Source organism: Trachurus japonicus, chromosome 15, assembly GCF_045865225.1.
Source record: "Trachurus japonicus isolate A0001 chromosome 15, Traja_1.0".
In the NCBI taxonomy this organism is placed as follows: Eukaryota; Metazoa; Chordata; class Actinopteri; order Carangiformes; family Carangidae; genus Trachurus; species Trachurus japonicus.
Genome location: NC_140921.1, coordinates 15,195,110 through 15,214,129, shown reverse-complemented (window position 1 = coordinate 15,214,129; position 19,020 = coordinate 15,195,110). Strand labels below are relative to the sequence as shown.

The 19,020-nt window shown below is 41.5% G+C and overlaps 1 protein-coding gene across 2 annotated transcripts in view; it reads right to left on the bottom strand.

Moving 5' to 3' along the window:
• Positions 1 to 19,020, bottom strand: part of LOC146973385 (cGMP-dependent protein kinase 1) — an 84,893-nt gene that overhangs the window by 2,354 nt on the left and 63,519 nt on the right. For both annotated transcript variants that reach the window (XM_085799882.1, XM_085799881.1), the window contains exons 6-13: positions 16,850 to 16,927; positions 15,255 to 15,349; positions 8,236 to 8,301; positions 5,792 to 5,866; positions 1,597 to 1,693; positions 1,345 to 1,484; positions 703 to 792; positions 224 to 365 (exon numbers count right to left, since the gene is read on the bottom strand). In XM_085799882.1, coding sequence (XP_085656008.1) covers positions 224 to 365; positions 703 to 792; positions 1,345 to 1,484; positions 1,597 to 1,693; positions 5,792 to 5,866; positions 8,236 to 8,301; positions 15,255 to 15,349; positions 16,850 to 16,927 — 783 coding nt within the window. The remainder of the gene's footprint in view (positions 1 to 223; positions 366 to 702; positions 793 to 1,344; positions 1,485 to 1,596; positions 1,694 to 5,791; positions 5,867 to 8,235; positions 8,302 to 15,254; positions 15,350 to 16,849; positions 16,928 to 19,020) is intronic.

Genomic DNA, 19,020 nt, shown 5'->3' with positions numbered 1-19,020 from the left:
TAGTTGCTGTCCCGCCAAAAGCTACAAATGAAGTTATCCATGAGAAGAGATACATTAAAAAAACAGAACTTCAGTTGCAGTTATATAATAGATGATAATTATACTTTTATTTACAGTCAACATGAACCAAGTGTTCAAATTCCATTTCATTCTGTTTTAAGTTTTGAATTCACCGAGGGAAATAAAGTGCTGGAGCAGCACTTGCTCCATATTGATCTCTTACCAGTTTGGCATAGCCCCTGTGGTCCAATATAAGGTTCTCTGGTTTGAGGTCCCTGTAGATGATTCCTTTGGAATGCAGGTAGGCGAAGGCCTCGACCACACATGCTGTGTAAAACCTGGTGGTTGAGTCTTCAAACGAACCCCTGGAAACACAGAGTGACAACAGAGGTCAACTGTGAGTAAAGTGAGTACTCACTGCAGACAGGTCCTCACTGCAGAAAACTACAGTAGTCCAACATGGTTTAGTCTCTCACACAATTAAAAATATTTAAACCACACACATTTAACTTGTTATTCATGTTGAGCAATGTGTGGAATTTTGTTAAAATTATGATGTGAATAGTACTGGCAATGTTGTGTATACAATCCTTAAGTTTTCAAGGTTACGGCTGAACTTTTAACACTCTGTTCATCACTCTTTGTGTCAGTAGCAGAAACATAACTATGACAGAGTTCAGTTATAGCTTAAACAGAGCTTACCGGTCTCGAAGAATGGTCCACAACTCTCCTCCTAAACACGCCTCCATCAACATGTAGAGGTACTTGCTGTCCTTGAAGGTTCTGTAGAGTCTGAAAACACAAAAGTGTTATCTCAAATCAGCTGTCAATGCAAAAATATCTGATGAATGCATGGAGAAGTGGAATTATGAAAATAGAGTGTCCAAAATGAAAATATTTTTCTTTTATCTATTTGATTGTAACTGTTGAACTAATGGATTTTAAAGTGTAAGTGAACTTTCACCTTATGCTCTATATAGTGTTACATAATCTTCTACTACTGTATAAACACACAAAAAAAATGATGTGATTTCTTTGTGCCTCTTTATTCTCTTTCAGGGTCACAAGAAGCTGGAGCATAACAGAGAGAGGAGAGGAGAAAAACAGGTTCACACACAATCACTCCCACTCATATTCACTATACACTTACTATACGGTACAATGAAATATACTTGACGTGTATGTGGGAGGAAACCTATTTAACATGACAGAGAACCTTCAAGCTCCACAGAGAAAATCAAGTCCAGGTCCTTCAGGCTCTGAGGTAATAAAGTACCAGTCCTTATGACATGTATAGTAGATTTATTTCTATTGCCTTTCAGTGAAGCGGGTGAGGGGGTGTACCTAACAATGAAGTCAGAGTGGGCCTCCTGCATGATGAGTTTCTCTGAGCGAATGTGCTCTTGCTGTCTCGTGTCAACAATGTGCCGCTTCTTCAAGATCTTCATGGCAAAGGTTTTGTTCTCGTCACTCTTGAGCTGAACCTGTAAAGAGAGAGACAGAGAGGAAGGAATTCAGTTCAGCCTTCACATTCACCTGGTAAGCAATTACAAAGATGTTATCATTTGATCATTTTCACAGTGCAGGGCCTCCTACCAGCTCAACACGTCCAAAGCCACCAACTCCCAGTGTGTCGATGATATTGAAGTCAGCTAGGTTGAGATTGAAGAAAAACGCATTCTCCGCTTCATACCTGTTGTGCCGGAAAAAGCAGGGGAAAAAAACAGAATGGGGGACTGGATTAGAGATGAGAGGGAGGGTGAAAGAAGAGATAATCCACTTCCAACAACCTGAGACAAAGTATCTGTCTCTCCTTGAGCTCATTTGTTTGCAAATCTTAGAGGATTCAACTCATACTAATCTATCAAGGATGTTACTGAGGATGTAGAGTGTGTAAATATAAACACGTGAGCAGGATGTGTTTGTTTTTTCAACCTCCGGTAAAACACTTTGACCTCAGACCAACTGTCCCCAGCCTGTCCCCATTCTTGATAGGCAAGGACAAAGACGCCGTGTCTGGCGGCGCATGAACTGCTCCGTACTCAGATAGCTCAGTTCTGAAGACATGACTTGGCACTGCAACCGACCACTCCAGCGTGCCATTTCTGACCTGCACACGCTGGCAGTTTCCACGTGTCCGCCCCCCTTATCCCCCCGATGCCCCGTGTCTTCTCTGGTTATTGTTTGATCCAGACAGAGTTTCATCAGCTCAGTCTCTGGATCAGTGGGTTTAGGACAGGATCGGAGTCTGGACAGGTTTTTCTGGGTCACTCGGAACTCACTATCATTGTCAGGCCTTTTCCCCTCTCACACACAAAAACAGGTACAGCTGCCAATAACAGACATTTAGCGAAAATACTTTGTCTAGTTTAGGAAAGACTTTCTTCCTACTTCATGGAGCCAGAGGGATTAAGTTTATTTACATGAAAGTAAGTTAATCAATTATTTGTTTTACTTGGCATGTTCCGGATTTGAACCTGATGAATAAAATAGGAAGTGAGGTGTCATACTTCATGCCAAGCTTACATGGAAAGGGACTTTCACCCCGTTAGATCCACTATGTACAATAGTTAAACTGCAAGCTCGAACAATAAAGCCTCTTCCCCGCGGCTGAGTGCCAGTGGGCATTGTGGTTACACGTGGTGGCAGGTTACAGAGCTTGTGTTTCTCGGAAACACATGAGGTTACCGGGGCAGTCACTGTTTATTTGCGTGTGTAACTGTGTATGTGTGTGTATAGGCACTATTACTATCATGTGAGACTCTCAGGTGATCCTTTCATCTTTTTCTCCCCTCCCTTCATCTGGAAGCCAGCCCAGAAAACACTCTGCTCAAGAAAAGGATGAAAGAAGTAATCGAGAGGACACGAATTACTGTGTTTAAGACAGGATTATTAATAAGGTCAAGGTGACCAATACATCCACATTACATGGATTTATGAGTGTACACACACACAGGCATACACAGACAAACACGCGCAAACGTGTGGACATGTGTTTGGGTCCTATTTATGAAGGAGGTCTCGTAAATTCAAAAAGATTTAAAGGGATCAGAGGATCGTTTTACATAGTGAAGGACCTCAAAGAGGTTTAATAGTAGCAGTGGTGTTTGCCCAGCAGATGGCAGTGTTGCTCCATTAGCTGTATCGATGTAGGTAAGCTGACTAACAAGCTGCCCAATTTTGAACCATTGAAATGACGCTCTTGTAATAAGAATTTAATTTAAAAAAAGAAGCAACCCTCATGCCCAGTTCTGAGCAACAGATGAATGAGAATTTAAGGCAACAGAAGAAGACAACCCTGAAACCAGCTGTTGAAGTTTTAATTGAACTGTAATGGACAGTTCTGTCTTAACCAAGGACACACACAGTAGGCTCTCCGGAAATCAGTGATTAGCGGAGAAACTTACTGCAGCTGCAACACAAATGCTTTAATAGATTACTTTTTTTTCCCAGAAAGCAGCACCCGTCTGTGTGTCCTCTGCTGAAACCTTAGATGTTTGAAATAGGAATATGATAGCCTACTGGTGAGCAGACCCAGTGGGACTGATGCCATACATCCACCTTAAATAGATGTCTGAACCCTGACCTTGAATGAAAACTAACACAGAGGTCAGCTGCATCCAGCGCTGTAAGCAAACTCAAAGAGTTTGTTAGTATTTTGCGGGCACTCATACGGGGCTAAAATAGCATGTTAGTTAGAATTGTTACGTGGTAAATCCATTACTAGCACAACACTGCAAGTGCTCCGCTGTGGGTCAAGTAGCACCCCAGTGGGTGATAAGATGTATCAGTAAACGGATGAGATCATATAAAATGATGCAATCCCCCTGTGTTGTAGCGTGTGTGTGTGTGAGAGAGAGTGTGTGAGTGCTATTATCCTCATTTCCTTCACTCCAGTTCTTCTTGGTCTCGCCAGACTCAAGGGAGAGGAAGGAGGAGAAAAGAGCCGTCTCCGACCTTGACGCTGACTCCCGTTAAATGACACTTTTATTTACCAGTAATTTCTGCCTATTGAGCTAGACTTAGGTGCTGAGAAATGCTGAGTCATACTGGCTCACATATTCATAAGAGTTTTGTTGCTGGATGGGCCACATTTAGCAGTAAATGGAAATGTATTTATACTAAATAGAGGACATCTGGAGGTTTCATAAACTTAGATTTGAGGCATTTGGAGGCATAAGTGAGTCAGCAGTCAAGATGGCAGATGACATGCGGGGAGAGAGAAGAGGTGATATGGATGCAAACCAGGGATGTTGCATTTTTAGGTTGGAACTGTAGCTCATAGGCAGAACAGGTATTATGCGTGCAGGGATACAATGGAAACAATAGAACAGAGACGGATGTATTCGCTCTACTTTGTGCAGAGCGCTGTTCCTCCTGCAGAGAGAAGCAGCGGCTTGATCAAAAACAATGTGCACATACATATAGCACATACGAGGGAGGGGGTCTTTGAAGAAAAGACCTGTCAACCTCTCAGAGAGCAGCTGTAGTTTGCGGTATAGCTACAGCGCTTCTGCACAGAGCTTATCCACTGTGACCAATTAGAGATAGTTTCCATCACCGTGGGATCCTGACTCAGGTTTTCCTCACCAAGACATAAATGTGCTCTGCTGGGCGGGGAGGGCCAGCGAAAGACGACACACACACACACACACACACACACACACACACAGAAAGAGCATACGGCAAGAAGCAGCTACCTTAATCAGTGTGAAAATGGCTTTGATGTGGCGGATTTAAGGAAGCAGAGGGAGAGAGTGGCTCTATTTTATGTCAGGTTCTGTAGAGAACAGGGTGGATGGCAAGGTCATAAATGGTCGTTTGTTGTTTATTTGCAAGAAAACAATCTTAGATCTTAAATTAGCTGCTCTATAGACCTAGACATGGGAGGAATAGGAGGTCTCTGTCTATCACACACATCTATTGGCAGAGCACTCATCACTGCTAGTGAGCCATAAGGGGCATCTGGCCAAGACTGGATGCCAGGCACAAGCCGCTGACCCCAACACCCCCAACCCCCCCATAATCCCCATCTGAGTTTCCTCCGTGCCTCTATCCAACACATTAACCAGTGTTATGTTCTGGTCTTTGCTCACCAAATGCCACTGACTTGCAAACATGACTGACACTCAGCAGTCATCTCGAAATCCAACGCACGGCGTAGAAGTCTAGTCTGCTTCGTCACCCGCCTTGTCTCTCACCGTCTCTCCTCACTCCTTGCGTCTATCTACATCAGCTCTCTCCCTCTTTCTCTCTCTCTCTGTGGTGATAAGCTGTTCCTGCTCTGTCGCTCTCTGTAATCTGTCATTACCAGGTTCTTGTTTCTCCTCACCTTGACTTACAACGTGGCACGAAGCGAGCGAGGTATCACATTATGCCAATACGTGGCTGTCTGAACCCAAAGATGCCCACCTCGCTGCCAAGGTGTCCTGTGCCTCCTACAGTGCTATTCTCTTGTTTCCATAGCGACAATAAATAGAGTACATATTAATTCCTCCAGAAATAGAGGTGGAGGTCATAGCCTCTGCTTTCTGGCCTGTCAGCTGGGTATCATGTAGTTATGTAACAGAGCTGAAGGCACAATGCATTAACAGCTGGCCTGGAGCACGTTTCTGTATTAAACATTCAGGCAAGTGTGCAGTCATGAATATGGTGCAATGTTTTAAATTGACTCATTTTAAGTGAAAAATAATTCGTAAAGTTAACCGATTAAAATAAGAAACAAGAGAGAGACAAAGCAATAAGATGAATTTGAGTATGTTATAATACAACATAGTTCAGTGAGTCTTACTTGGCTTTGGCATCAGCATCTTCATGGCCTTTATTGGACACATCCTCCAAACCTCCAATCAGGTGCTTGAATGAACTGCAACAAAGACAGTGAATGTTAAAACAGCCCACAATTGAAATGTTTTGCAGCATGTAGCTGGTTCAATCCAGGGGATAATAAGACATATTCTTGACACTCAGTAAGTGAATGAATAGCTCATGGTTTGAGGGAATAACGCAGTTTGTAAAATTCAGGCGATCTGTCTAAGAAGCTGGTATAATATTTGACCAGACTGTCGTAAAATTCGCTGCCAGTCACTATTAAATATTCATCTGTCTGCTTTTAGAGACAGGCCTCTAACTAGAACTACCAGCTCGTATTTGTGCGCCTCCAGAAACCAAGTTGCTGTTGTCAGCCACGTCTGTCCAGGCTCATATTAAAAAGGTATTAAGCGTAATAAATGTCGAGATTGCGACTTGGCTCACTGAATTCAATTAAATGAACTAAATTAAATTGAATATACTTTATTTCATTAAAACAAATGTTATAAATTGAATAGAAATTTACTTAAGTAAGGCAAGGTAAATTTATTTGTTACACATTATCATACACAGAGGTCATTCAGTGTACTTAAATTAATTAAGCCAAGGGAATGCATTAAAATGAATCAAATATCAATTAAATTAAAAAGAAAATTATTATTAGTTTTACTTAATTCAATTTAACTAATTAATATTAAATAGATCAATGTTCTGTTATATGTTTGGTCCTGAAATTAAAATTTGAGTTAAAACAACCAAATTGAATCATTGATATTACTGCCTTGTGTTTCTATGCCTCCATCAGCTTGGAACTTCCACAGCCTCCAACACTCATGGGGAGATCTGGTACATGAAAAATAACAAGTAAGCTCTGGCTCATTTCTCGCCGAAGTACGGCTGCCTATGTAAATGACTCCAACCAATCCTGGAAGAACAACTAACCGAGACAGTTGTCACGCTAGGCTCATCAAGCTGTCAGCAGAAGATGCAGTACATCTGGTGTTTTCTCCTGTTGAGACCATAATGCCTGCGAGCTGGGACTGTTTCTGAGCTGAGCCTCTCTTTAAATGTTGGGTTTCTAACTGTTTCTACTGCACTGTGCCTGCGACTCCCTGCTGCTTCCTTTTGTTCCGTGCCTCTACCCCATGGTCTCTATCTCCTCCTTTTTCTCTGTAGCTCCTGCAATTATCCCAAGCTTGCCTTACCTTACCTCGCCCTTTCAGCGCTAATGTTTCCGTTTAATGCATTACACATGCACGGGGCACTCAGAAAACACATGAAGATTCACACAGACGAACAAACCCAAATTGGCAGTGTAGCATACAGGCACAAAATGAGCTAGTTTTGTGGGCTGTGAGCTTTTGCTGCTTGCAGCTACAAACAACAGGCAAAGTGAATGGCAGCGGTAATCACCGGTGCTGGATGACTCACTCACTATACCCTCTGCTAGCTCTGAGGATGGCCATTCATGCTTGCTGTGCTCCCTGAGGCCAGAGGGACACCCTGGGTAAAGTGACACCCTCTCTTCCCTATGCTATGCTCAGCATATAAATGAATGTGAAGACAAAAATGCAGATACTGAACTAACATAAACATCTTTGGATCTAGATATGATCCTACCATAAACCGAAGATGATAAAATCAAAAGACACAATATTACTTTTAAAGAAAGGGAAATGTTGAAGCCGGGAAAGTAGACCGTGAAGCTGAAAAATGTGGTTTTGCTCCTTGACTGAAAAGACAGCCCATGTTAGTCATTCCTGTGCAAATCTGGTAAAAAATCTAAATTCTTCGCTGAAGTTGAGCTTAGGACACATTTAACACCTGCCCTCTTGACGTCAGTTAACAAAGCATGTCCAAATCTGGTCAATTTCTTTGTGCCTGTGTCTGGAAAAAATGTACATGAGAATCAGTCGAGTCCTGACCATAGAAGCCAGATCAAACTGAAGCAGTTTAAAGCAAGACTACATAACCCGTGCTGATTGATGGCTATTGCTGCCATTAATGACAATTATACTTCAGAGATAAACAGTAAATTGGAATGTCACATGCAGTCAATAAACTGACTCATTACAAGACATTAATTTAAGATAGAAGAGATTAAATGCATTGTGACAATTGGGATACAAAAATGTGACAGATTGTTTTTCATGAGACCTTAGATTTATATTTTTTATTTTTTTGAAAATTGAAAATTAAATGTGAGCCGTGTTCATCAGAAACAAATAATTCTTGTCTGAAAAGCAAAGTTTAATTTGTGGACAAGTTTTGCACAGTTGCTCATGAAACAGATATGCAATTATTAATTCAGCTCATGTACCACAGAACCAGTGTATTTCTTTTTCATGCGACAGAATAAAAAAAATTATAGGCAATATAAAACAATCAAAATGTTCTGTGGGGATTAAATTTATTGATACTCACTCTCTATCGATGACTAAACAGGTGACCGCCTCTGCTGAAATGACGTTCGCTGTCCTGATGTCCTCCCTGGAAAAAAAAGAGCACACAGACGTTGGCAAAATAGGCACATTTGGTACAGTATGCAGCCAGTTAATCAATTCACATCATTATTTAATTCAAATTCTACACCAGAGCCGAAAATGACAAAATGGCATCAGTCAAAATACTTGCACAGTAACTCAGGCAGTAATGTCTTATTCAACTCCATTTGCTTAACACAATAAAAACATCACTCTCTCAACAGGCAACACACAGCACTGCATGACTGGCATTACTCTTTATATTTGACATCAAGTTCATCCTCCTCTGACGATGATGCTTCTTCAGAGGAGTCTCCCCAGTTGCACAAATCCTCTGAGTCTGTATCCCAAGAATCCATCCTTCAACTGTTAAAACTTTTTCTTCTCTCAGAGTCCCACGGCAATAAGCTCTAACTCTGAACCAGCACAGCGCCCAGGGCAGCCCTCCAACAAAAGACACGACTGTAGTACTTGTATATAGCTCTCCAATACAAGTGTAGTGTTCTCCAATCTAGACACAAACTACAATATTACAAGAAGACAGGAAAGTCGTTGAGGGATTCCCCGTAAGAAGATTATTTCATGCCCCATCTTTAAAAAGAAAGAGGAAAAAAGATCACAATGAATAACATATCAAAAGCTAAACAGGCTCTGCTGTAGATTTGAAAAGATTCTGCTGACAATCACTCTGTGTCTGATCTGAACTTAGACATATGGCAACCTATTTCAATGAGCTGAGGTGATAAATCCTCCTCATGCTACAGTATGTCAACTCCCTCTGCCTTCCTTCTTCCAAATACACACATGCGCAACCCCCAGCTCCCCGTGAACACACTCACGCACATACCCACTGTGCCTCAGTCTTTCTGCTGACCCCTTTGAGTAAAGGCCATAGCTGGTGGCTGAACAACACATTTTGAAAGGTGAGGACTACAGAGAGGGGAAGAGTGAGGGAGGCAGTGTTAGTGTCAGTGGAATGGGATATATTAACAGATGACTCTCTGGCCCTCTGGCTTGAATAACATAGAGTATTTCATTCACCTCTAATAAGCTCCTATGACCTGCATGAGTGATCTTCGCACAATACCTTGGCTAACGATGCTCCACCTGTTCTTGTGTTTGCCCACAACAGCATTCAGTACCGTTTACATCAGAACATTTTATAGCATTGATGAACCAGGTGGGTGGAATGGGTGAAAGAACAACAAGTGTCCCAGTTTGGATGAAGACAATAGTGTTACACCATGGATGCTAATATTGATTGTGTGATAATTAGTGTGGGGAACGAGAGTCTTGAAGAGTGACACTCAGCGGGAATGAGTTCTCAATGGTTCATCACACATGTCTGTTACAGGGTATGACTTAGCTTGAGGCAAATCATCTCTTAAGAGGGAGACTGATTTAATTCATTGAAAAATATGAAGAGAGGAGAAGAGAAGAGAAAAAAAGAGAAAAGAAGAGAAGAGAAGAGAAGAGAAGAGAAGAGAAGAGAAGAGAAGAGAAGAGAAGAGAAGAGAAGAGAAGAGAAGAGAAGAGAAGAGAAGAGAAGAGAAGAGAAGAGAAAAGAGAACTAAATAGGTTCAGTGTGATTATATTATTGGTTTAAGCTGATGATTATTTAAATATTCAGAAGCTGAGTAGGGAATCATCTTGCACTGTTAAGGGCTTTTGAGGCACAAATACTTTTAAAGTGCCAGCTGTGAATTTGCCAGTGACAATCTGCCAGCTGTAGCGTCACTTTACAAAAGCTATCTGTCACACTTCTACACATTTTCTTGCCTCAGTAACTTTTAAAAAAAAAAAAAAAAGGATATGTATATACAGTATACATATATATCCCACAATAATGATTTATTAGTCAATAATACCAGGGTTAAAACAACTTTAAATAACTTTTATGCTAACTTTAACATAATGTTTAACAGATTATAGGCTGCACATCCACACCCATCAGTTTTCTCCTCAGTGATAACGAGCTACAGCGACACCCACAATCTGTTACATGAGTTAATTTGTCTCATAAAAGGAAGTGTGCAGTGTTTATGACATTTACTAACCATGGTGATACAAAACAACACAACACTTTGGGCTATACTGAAATAGTGGTTACATAAGCGTGAATCATCCTCAAGAGACCTCCGGGTTTCATATTAGAGAGCAGTTTGTTACACCTGTCCTCCACTGCTCGACTGTAGCTGAGGAACACAGCCTTGTGCGCCATTGCCTTTTGATACATGGGATGTTCCATGTGAAACACAATCACTAAACAATATCCGTCAGAATGATTCATCTGCGCACTGCTGAGCCAAAGTCATCCACTAAGCCAGAGATGGCTCTGCACTTGTTAATTGCGGCGCAACAAGAAATGCACTGGAAAAAACAGACACATGAACATGCACACACGCACAAGCACAGACACACTAAAAGCAGCTGCATGCTGTGTCTGGAATGTCCTTTGGACTTACACAGGAGGAAGCCTGTGGTGTTGATTTCCAGTAGATGGTTGAAATGAACCTGGTAATTGGACAGTGATCTGATGTCCTGGGAAGAGGGTTATGAAAATAACGCGTTGGCTTGGAGGCTGAGAGCGGGGCAGTAACTAGGGCCTGGAGTGAGGGAAGTGAAGCCGGGGTCAGGACTGGGGCAAGAATAAGGGGGTGGCTGTGGGATACACAATGATTTAAAGCACTTAAGTAAATCACTGGGCCAAAGTTTGTGCAGTTTTTCCCTCCATTTACAACAAATCATGTGTTTTCTTTGTAACAACAAAGTGTGACCACTTTGCATTGCGTACTTTTTTCCATATAGATTTCTTCAGATGCCATCTCATGGAAACTAAGACTGCTTCAAGTGCATTTTCTTACTGGTGTATTCGGGTTTTTTTTTTCAAGTTCAAGCTTCCAAGATTTAAGTGTTGGCTGTGAACATTATTGTAATTAAAAACTATGCTGTTAAAATGACCAAACATGGACAGTAAGAAGAAGATAAAGTGGAGAGTTTACCCTGTAAATGTAAGATGTCTGAGCTTGCCACGAGCACATGATTATGCCAAGTAAATTATTTTAATGGCTTGCCACAAAACAAAACCTTTTGTAGTGTTTGTGTTTCTCACAGTTGACAGATCAGGCAGCCAGAAAGGCACATACTTGTGAAATTGTTGGTTATTTCCTGAATTCTAGCTACAGCTGACTCTTAATACTCAATGCTGTTTTCAGTCCCCAACCCCCACCCCGCCAGCCCCTTGGCTCCCAACACCTAAAATACATTTTTGGCCTGTGGGAAACTCTGACAGAGCGGTCTCTTTTCACATCACAACAATTGTGCGTGTTTCCAAAATAAAACAGGCAGCATGGGATTCACTTTTGCAAAATACTGCTCAAGCGGCAAAAATCTTTGGTAGTTGATTTTCAGGCTGTGGTGGTGTGAAAAGAGAGCTGTAGCTGCATAAAGTTTACATATAAATTTGTATTTAATAGGTTAATGGTGTTAGGTAAAGCTGTGACTCGTGGAAGATGAGCTGTTAACGACTTAAGTTATGGAGTGACATTCTAAGGCTTTGTTGGTTTCTATCACTGTGCAGACGGAGCAGGTGTTAAGTCAAACACAACTTTTGGTGATGCCTGGTGTTTTGGTAATTATGTTATTACAATTTATCTCAGGGGGCTTATGAATTTGTGTACTGAATTTCATGGAAATCCAGTCTATAATTATTGAGATAATTCACTCAAAACCACAACTGTGACCCTCATGGAGGCCCCAGAAATAAAATCACAGTCACCAAAATCATGATCATAATAGTTTGTCCCCTTGAGCTCACTGGTTCAAGTGTGATCTGTCCAATATATGTCACAAATGTCACTGTCAAAACAGAAGAAACTCATGGTGTTGTGTTAACTTTCCAGAGTTGTAAATCCTGAATCATACAGGACAAAAACTGTGCAGTGTAGTCTTGACGTCTGTCACCTGTACTTCATTTCATTTTCTCACCCACACATACCACGCCTGCACAACAGCCTCTCACAATGATTTATGACAGGACTTTTGTTGGTCTGACACTGACACCAATCACATTTCTGTGCCACATCACACTTTTTGTGAAACAATCTCTCAACTCCTTCTTGTGTCTGTGCTACTGATGGATCTGGATTCAGAGTTCACACTTCACCATGACAGGAAGAATGTGACATCAGATATGTTGTTGGCTATGTCAAAACATTGTTTTTCGAACCCAGGCTCCACCTTTTTCTGGAACATCCACCCACTGGGATGAGGCATAATACTCAAGTGTCCATTCAGGGCTATACATACACAAAGCCTTTAGGGAAAACATGTAATCTGATACTTCTTATACACACACATATCACAGACCAGTACTCACACAAGCACTAACAAATCATTATGGCTTGGCAGGAGAACAGACTTTGATTTGTAAATATGTTCTTCTCAATGATCAAAGGCGATGTCTACACATAGACAGAGTAGCCTTTGAGAAGGGGCTATTGAGTTTCATGAGCAAGGACACACGCAGTTAACTTCTAATTAGAAAGACGGCCCTGCAGAAGGGCTCTCTGATCAAAAGCCTTGTTCCAAGATGGTCAGCATCTCAATCATTTAAATTTGCGAGACATGCTTGACCATCAAAGGTGGAGCTGAACAGACATCTCTCGCTCAAGACACTCCAAGACAAAAGCTGTTCTTAACAGCAGATAACAACAATGCCTGACAGATGCTGAGGAGGGGAAAACACTTTGTCACAGCGGGATCTACAAAAGATACGGTTTTCTTGATTAAACAAAGCACGAGATGCTGTCGAAGATGCTTTGAAGAGCTTCTGAAACCTGCACGCTTGAAATCTGACTGAAGAAAAAAGTACAAATGTATCGATGTACAGTACATGCATATTTAAGGATGTGTGATTTACACAGGATATATGTGTCCTATCAAGTTCAACATCATAACCAGTGTTGCGGTTGAGGTAATTTCAACAGAGCTTCCACGAAATCCAAGAAACAGTTCAGCACAAAGGCAGCACAGCTGTTCAATCCATTATAAATTATTACTTTGTGTCACCCTCTCATTCGTCAAACAGCAAGTTTTCTCATTAGTGTAAAAGGATCAAATTTCTTTCTGGAACAACCTACTGCCGAGAGATCAAGCTCCCTGTGCCTCACATGTCCCGCATGCATTTTAATGCTCTGTCATCTTTTATACCCCCTTGTCATTAGCTTCAACATATGGGGAAAGCCCAACCATCTGTGCAATTCCAGCTGTCGACTGATCACCCCCTTTTTATATCCAGAGTGCTCCTTGTGCAGATAAAACTAATGATTTATAGTGTTTTGACAACAAATAAGCTGTCATTCATTTTTCTCACAGGATGCTGCTTTGTTTGAAGGGCTGGGTTTCTTTGTGTTTTGATGTGTTTATAATTTGCGCGTGAGGCGTGATGATTGTTGAGAGCCTGAGAGCTGATGTGAGGTGGTTTGAACTATCAGCGACCACAAGATGGCGACATCTCCATTTTTTTCACATTGGCACTCCAGGCTATGCATGTGCATATGCTCCCAAATGTATGCGCATGAGTGCAAACGGTATGTTATCTATTTCTACCTGACCAGTCTCAGACTTAACACTCCTCCGACTATTTTCCATCTCCATCCCCTCTCTGTTTTAATAATACATTGTCCATGGAAGAGAACAGGCAGAACAAACAGCAGGTTAAAAATACCACATCAGGGCAATGGCAGAATCCATATAAAATGTTTTTATTACTCTCAAGTGTTCTTTCACTGAAAGCATCTGCAGTAGCGGAGGCTGTGAATCACTTGATCTCTGCAGTGTGTATAGCTTGGTTAGTTCAAACTGGCCTCAGTACATCATCACAGCCAGAAAACATATTCCTGGCACAGCCTTACATAGTATAGATGTTTGAAATGCTGGGGACTGTGGATGCTTGGCTTACATCTGCTTATCACAGGTTTATCACTTTGGACAGCAACTATGCTCAAATATTTCACACCAGTGTTGAAACAGAAAATATACTGCTAGCATGAAAAGTCATTATTTCAGTCAAGGACAGCATGGATGTGTCCTTGATATCATCATACTCTGGCAACAGAGACAGAAACTAAAGAGAAGAAACAAATATCGCATTGATACCATTGTCAAAATGAAATGAGTCTTCACTGCAGGCACACTGCATGACTCTCAAAGACAAAAGTCCAGTCACAATAAAACGACTTCTCCTCTCTGTGGTTTCTCGTCTGTGCGACATGGCTGTGTGCTAATTACAGCACAGATGAGTTGTCACTTGGTGTGATGAGAGGAATCTCTGACTGTCGCTCGAGCAAACAAACAATTTTTTTCTTTTAATTAGGAGAAAAATGAACATGTCGGAAGAAGTGTTTTTTTTGCTCTCATTTGTTTTCTTCAAGAAACACTGGAGGTCAAACATCTGCATGTGCAGATGCTGCTTGTGCTGATATAGAACCAGCTAAGGATACTATTATGTAACCAATTATTTAAACTTTTCTGCTCAAAACTTTTCATCTCAACATATTTTGCGAAGCAGGAAAAAAAGATTTCTATGACAGTTTAGACTCTTTCTTTCTGATCTGCTCAAATTTAACAAGCTTTTTTATTTCACAGTTTTATGTCGGATCAGACAAATGTGTCAGTTCAGCCACAGTAAATCAGGCCTGAAGTTGTGTATTGTGTACCCAGCATTTAGCACATTATCACGGCTGAGGAGACGTGAGTGTTGAGAAAAAATAGGGGCAGATAAGAGCGAGAGGCTGATGGAGGGCAAATTATAAAGAGAAGATGCATGTTAAGCATAAGAGGCAGGACGCTAAAGACATATTGGATGTATGGGAGAGAAAGGGGGTGATGGCAGACCCAACCAGTGGGAGAACAGAAGATTTAAATTGGAAGAGGCAGTGTTATTAGGGACCACCTTACCCTTGGAGTGCTTTCTCTCCAAACCAGTCACCTTTTCCAAGGCTGCGCAGGTAGACAGGCTCTCCATTGGGTGAATCTTCCCTGGTCACATTAACCTGGCGGAAAAAATGGAAAGGTTTAGTAGAGGAGTGTAACAGGGAAGAAGATGGGACAGAAGTGAAGATGGAGGAGGTGACGCATAACAATGAAGATTTGTTGTGTGTAGAGGGCACAGGATTTCATCTCATTGACGTTCCGTTCCCCAAAATGTAAAGGATTTAACATGTAAATGGTCACGCAAGGCAACAGGTTAATGATTACAGACACAGAGGAAGTGCTGGTGTGACAGACATCTCACGCATGGGCAGTCTGTTACAACCAGGTGACTGCCATCGCTGTGCAGGTTCTGAAAGGCACTGGTGACCACTTCATTAGCCAGATGACATGTGAGTGATGGCGCAGCGCTGTGCCGCTAGGCTCCAGGAGTCACAGCGAATGGCACTTGAGTACTTTAGAGGAAGTGAATGGAGACGGCTGTTTTGACTAATTAAAGAACCTTGCCTTCATCCATTAGTCAGTTCTGCACAGGTGTTTCAGCAGCATATCCAGCACACGGTGTCTGCACCTGGCTGACAATATTATGATCACGTGGGACAATAACAGACAAAAGACATGAAGTAAAGGGACTGAGAACCTTGAAATGGCAACATGGTGTGTGTGTGTGTGTGTGTGCTATTAGTTGAATGTTCACTGTCTGCCGTCTAGACAGAAACAAACTTAGAGATGTGGAAATAACCAGGCAGGAAACTCTGATAAGGTCAGGAGCTTATGTGTGTCTGTTTATGTTTGTGTCCAGATGATTTGTGTGTGACATTGTTGTGCCATCCTTGCGAAGTGGGTTGCATCCATTTGGGGTCATGGAGGAGTAGAAAAAGACACAGAACACAGTGTATCTTCATCCTTATTACAATGACACTTACATCCTGGACGTGGGTACTAATGGAAAATGCTGTGAATTTGGTTCACTCAAATTTAAATGTGGTGATGTCATTTTTCTGTCTTGGTTATGTTAGAGTAAGTAAGCCATGTTTAAGTCTTACCATTTACGAATTTAAGAGAGTGAAGCTCTAAGGAAACACATTCGTCAGTGAAGGTGAGAGAGGAAGTGAAGGAACAAGTGTAAAATGGACCAGAGGGGAATGTAAAAGGAGAAACAGGAAACTGCTTCTTAAGATGAACATGACCAGGGAGAAGATGAAAAGGAAGAGTGGCCAGCATTGAGGCATCAGAACATGTTAACAATACAGGCACATAGAAGCCCTCCTACAGTGCTGACGCTGTCCAGGACAACATCTCATCTGTGCTCAGTGTGAAAGCCAGCGTTGATGACAGAAAGGTGAAATGAAAGTGACTCCATTCTCCTTTCTCAACGCTGCAAGAGATGATGAAAGAGGCGGTGCTTCGGCCTTGCCAGATGACTGATGACAGCCCATGTCCAACCAAAAATACTTCCACTTTGCTTCAAAGATAGGTGACTTTTGCCGCATGGCATGATGCCCTGCATAGATATGTCAATGATGATTATTTTGGTGGTAGGCTAGAGGCGCTGTTCTTACCTTTCCTTTACTGATGATGAAGAAGGTGTCTCCTCTGGCCCCCTGTCTGATGATGTACTCTCCATCCTCATAATGAGTCTGTCAGAGAGGAGAGGAGAGGAGAGGAGAGGAGAGGAGAGGAGAGGAGAGGAGAGGAGAGGAGAGGAGAGGAGAGGAGAGGAGAGGAGAGGAGGAGACAAGAGTTAGTCTGCCATATTTTCCTCACATTAGAAGACAGACACTTTGCACCCTTCAGATGAAGTGTGGCTGAATTTGGTGCAGTGAGATAAATCACAATTAGATTTTTTTTTCCTTGTTAATACCACAGACTGGCAAGCTGTTCAAGGTGTTTCTATGCCTTCCACCCACTTCTTGCTTGGATATGCTCTGCGACCTTGAACATGAATAAGCAGGTAAAGAAAATGAATGCTACTGCTGAAGCTCCGTTTCCAAGAGAAGAATTAATACAGGATATTCATCCATCAATCCACTTACGGTACCCAGTAATCCTGTTCTGGGTTGGAGGTGCTGGAGTCTATCCCAGCATTCAATGGATAGGCTACACCTTAATCTATTTGCCAGTCTGACACAAAAGACATGGATTGAATAACCCACTCAAACTTACATTCACATTGTGTGGCGAAAATACCCTTAAGTGATGGATAAGTAGCCTACAGGTTCCACGGAGCCATAGCACAATAAGACCAAGTAGTCACTGTCAAACTTAAAGACCACAGGTTAATATGTTTCAGTTTTTGTTTTTCATATAACAAATTCAGGTGGGATTTTCATGCACAATATGCTGCACCTAGGGCCACAAGTCTAGACATAAGACAGGACTCAGGATTTCCTATTGGATCATAAGCAGATTCAACACCAAGGCTGACATTTGCCAGGCTTTTATTCTTGCACCATTTCACCAAGGAAAGGTGGCTTACATCTTACTTCACACTGAGCGGTGTGTTTATGATTCATGGTTGCTGTATGTCACTCAAAAGAAGAGCTTCTATTTTCTTTTTACACCGCAGTTATGTTTAATTCAGGTGTATTTATTTATAACACAGCCATACTTCTCAAGCATGTCTTTGAGGACAGAGAAAAACTAGATAGATTTAACTAATCAAAAATCAATCACAGACTAAAATGAGTGATTATTGTAGAGGACAAGCCTTAGGACAGTGTGATGGATTTAACCATTGCCTGACACGGCAGCAAAGAATCACAGAACAGAAAGGTGTGAATAATGTTGGCACTATCTTCAGTCTTGCTATTTCCTTTATCTATGTAGTTTATTGCTCAATATAAGTCAATAATAAGTCAAATCAACAACCAAACTAACACAACTAAATCTCCCTTTGGATGACAAAGCAGTCACATCAGGCTACGTAGGCTGCATACAGAAAGTCATGCAACCCACCCAACCTAAATGATTAGTCTATCATTAGTTTAATTACTTGCAAAATAGTTTGCAGCTTTCAAATGACCTGTGGTTAAAGAGGATTTGATCACACCTACGTGATGGTTGTTTGGGTCACTACAGGAGCATCATCAATCAGCATCATAGGCTTGTTTTCGATGAGGAATGAGCCGATCTGAAAAGTGTCTTCTGTAATTCAAGAATAAGTAAAACTACTTTTTATGCACTTCTATTCCCTTCCATTCCTAAATTGTGTTTCAACAAGCCTTGCCTCTCTGTAATGAAGTTGTGCATAGATTTCCTTTTCTTGGCTCTCCTGCCCTTCAATATCACAGCCTATTAAGTGTTGGTCAAAAGTATTGGGGCCCATGATTTTACTGTTCAGTAATTTCAAGTTCCTAATTAAGAATATATTCAGAGAGGGACCTTTCACTAATGTTTGGTTGGAGAGCCAGTGCCAACAATGGCAACTTTTAAACATTTCTTCTTTCATTTTAGCATCTGAGTAGTTCCTGTCATTCTTTCACTGCTTTGTGTTTAAACTCTCGACTGGTCTGCTCCTTCATTTTCAATGGGACTTAGGTCAGGGCACATAGCCTACTGTACAAAGTCTGAAACAGTCTATCTTTTCCCTTTCAACCAGCCTTTAGTACCACTGAATATGTTCTGTCAGGAGGTGACCTGTTCAAAGACCCAATACATTTGCCTCAGACCTAGTTTTCTGACACTGGATAACATGTGAAGTTCTAAGTGCCTAATCCTCTGGTTTTATCAT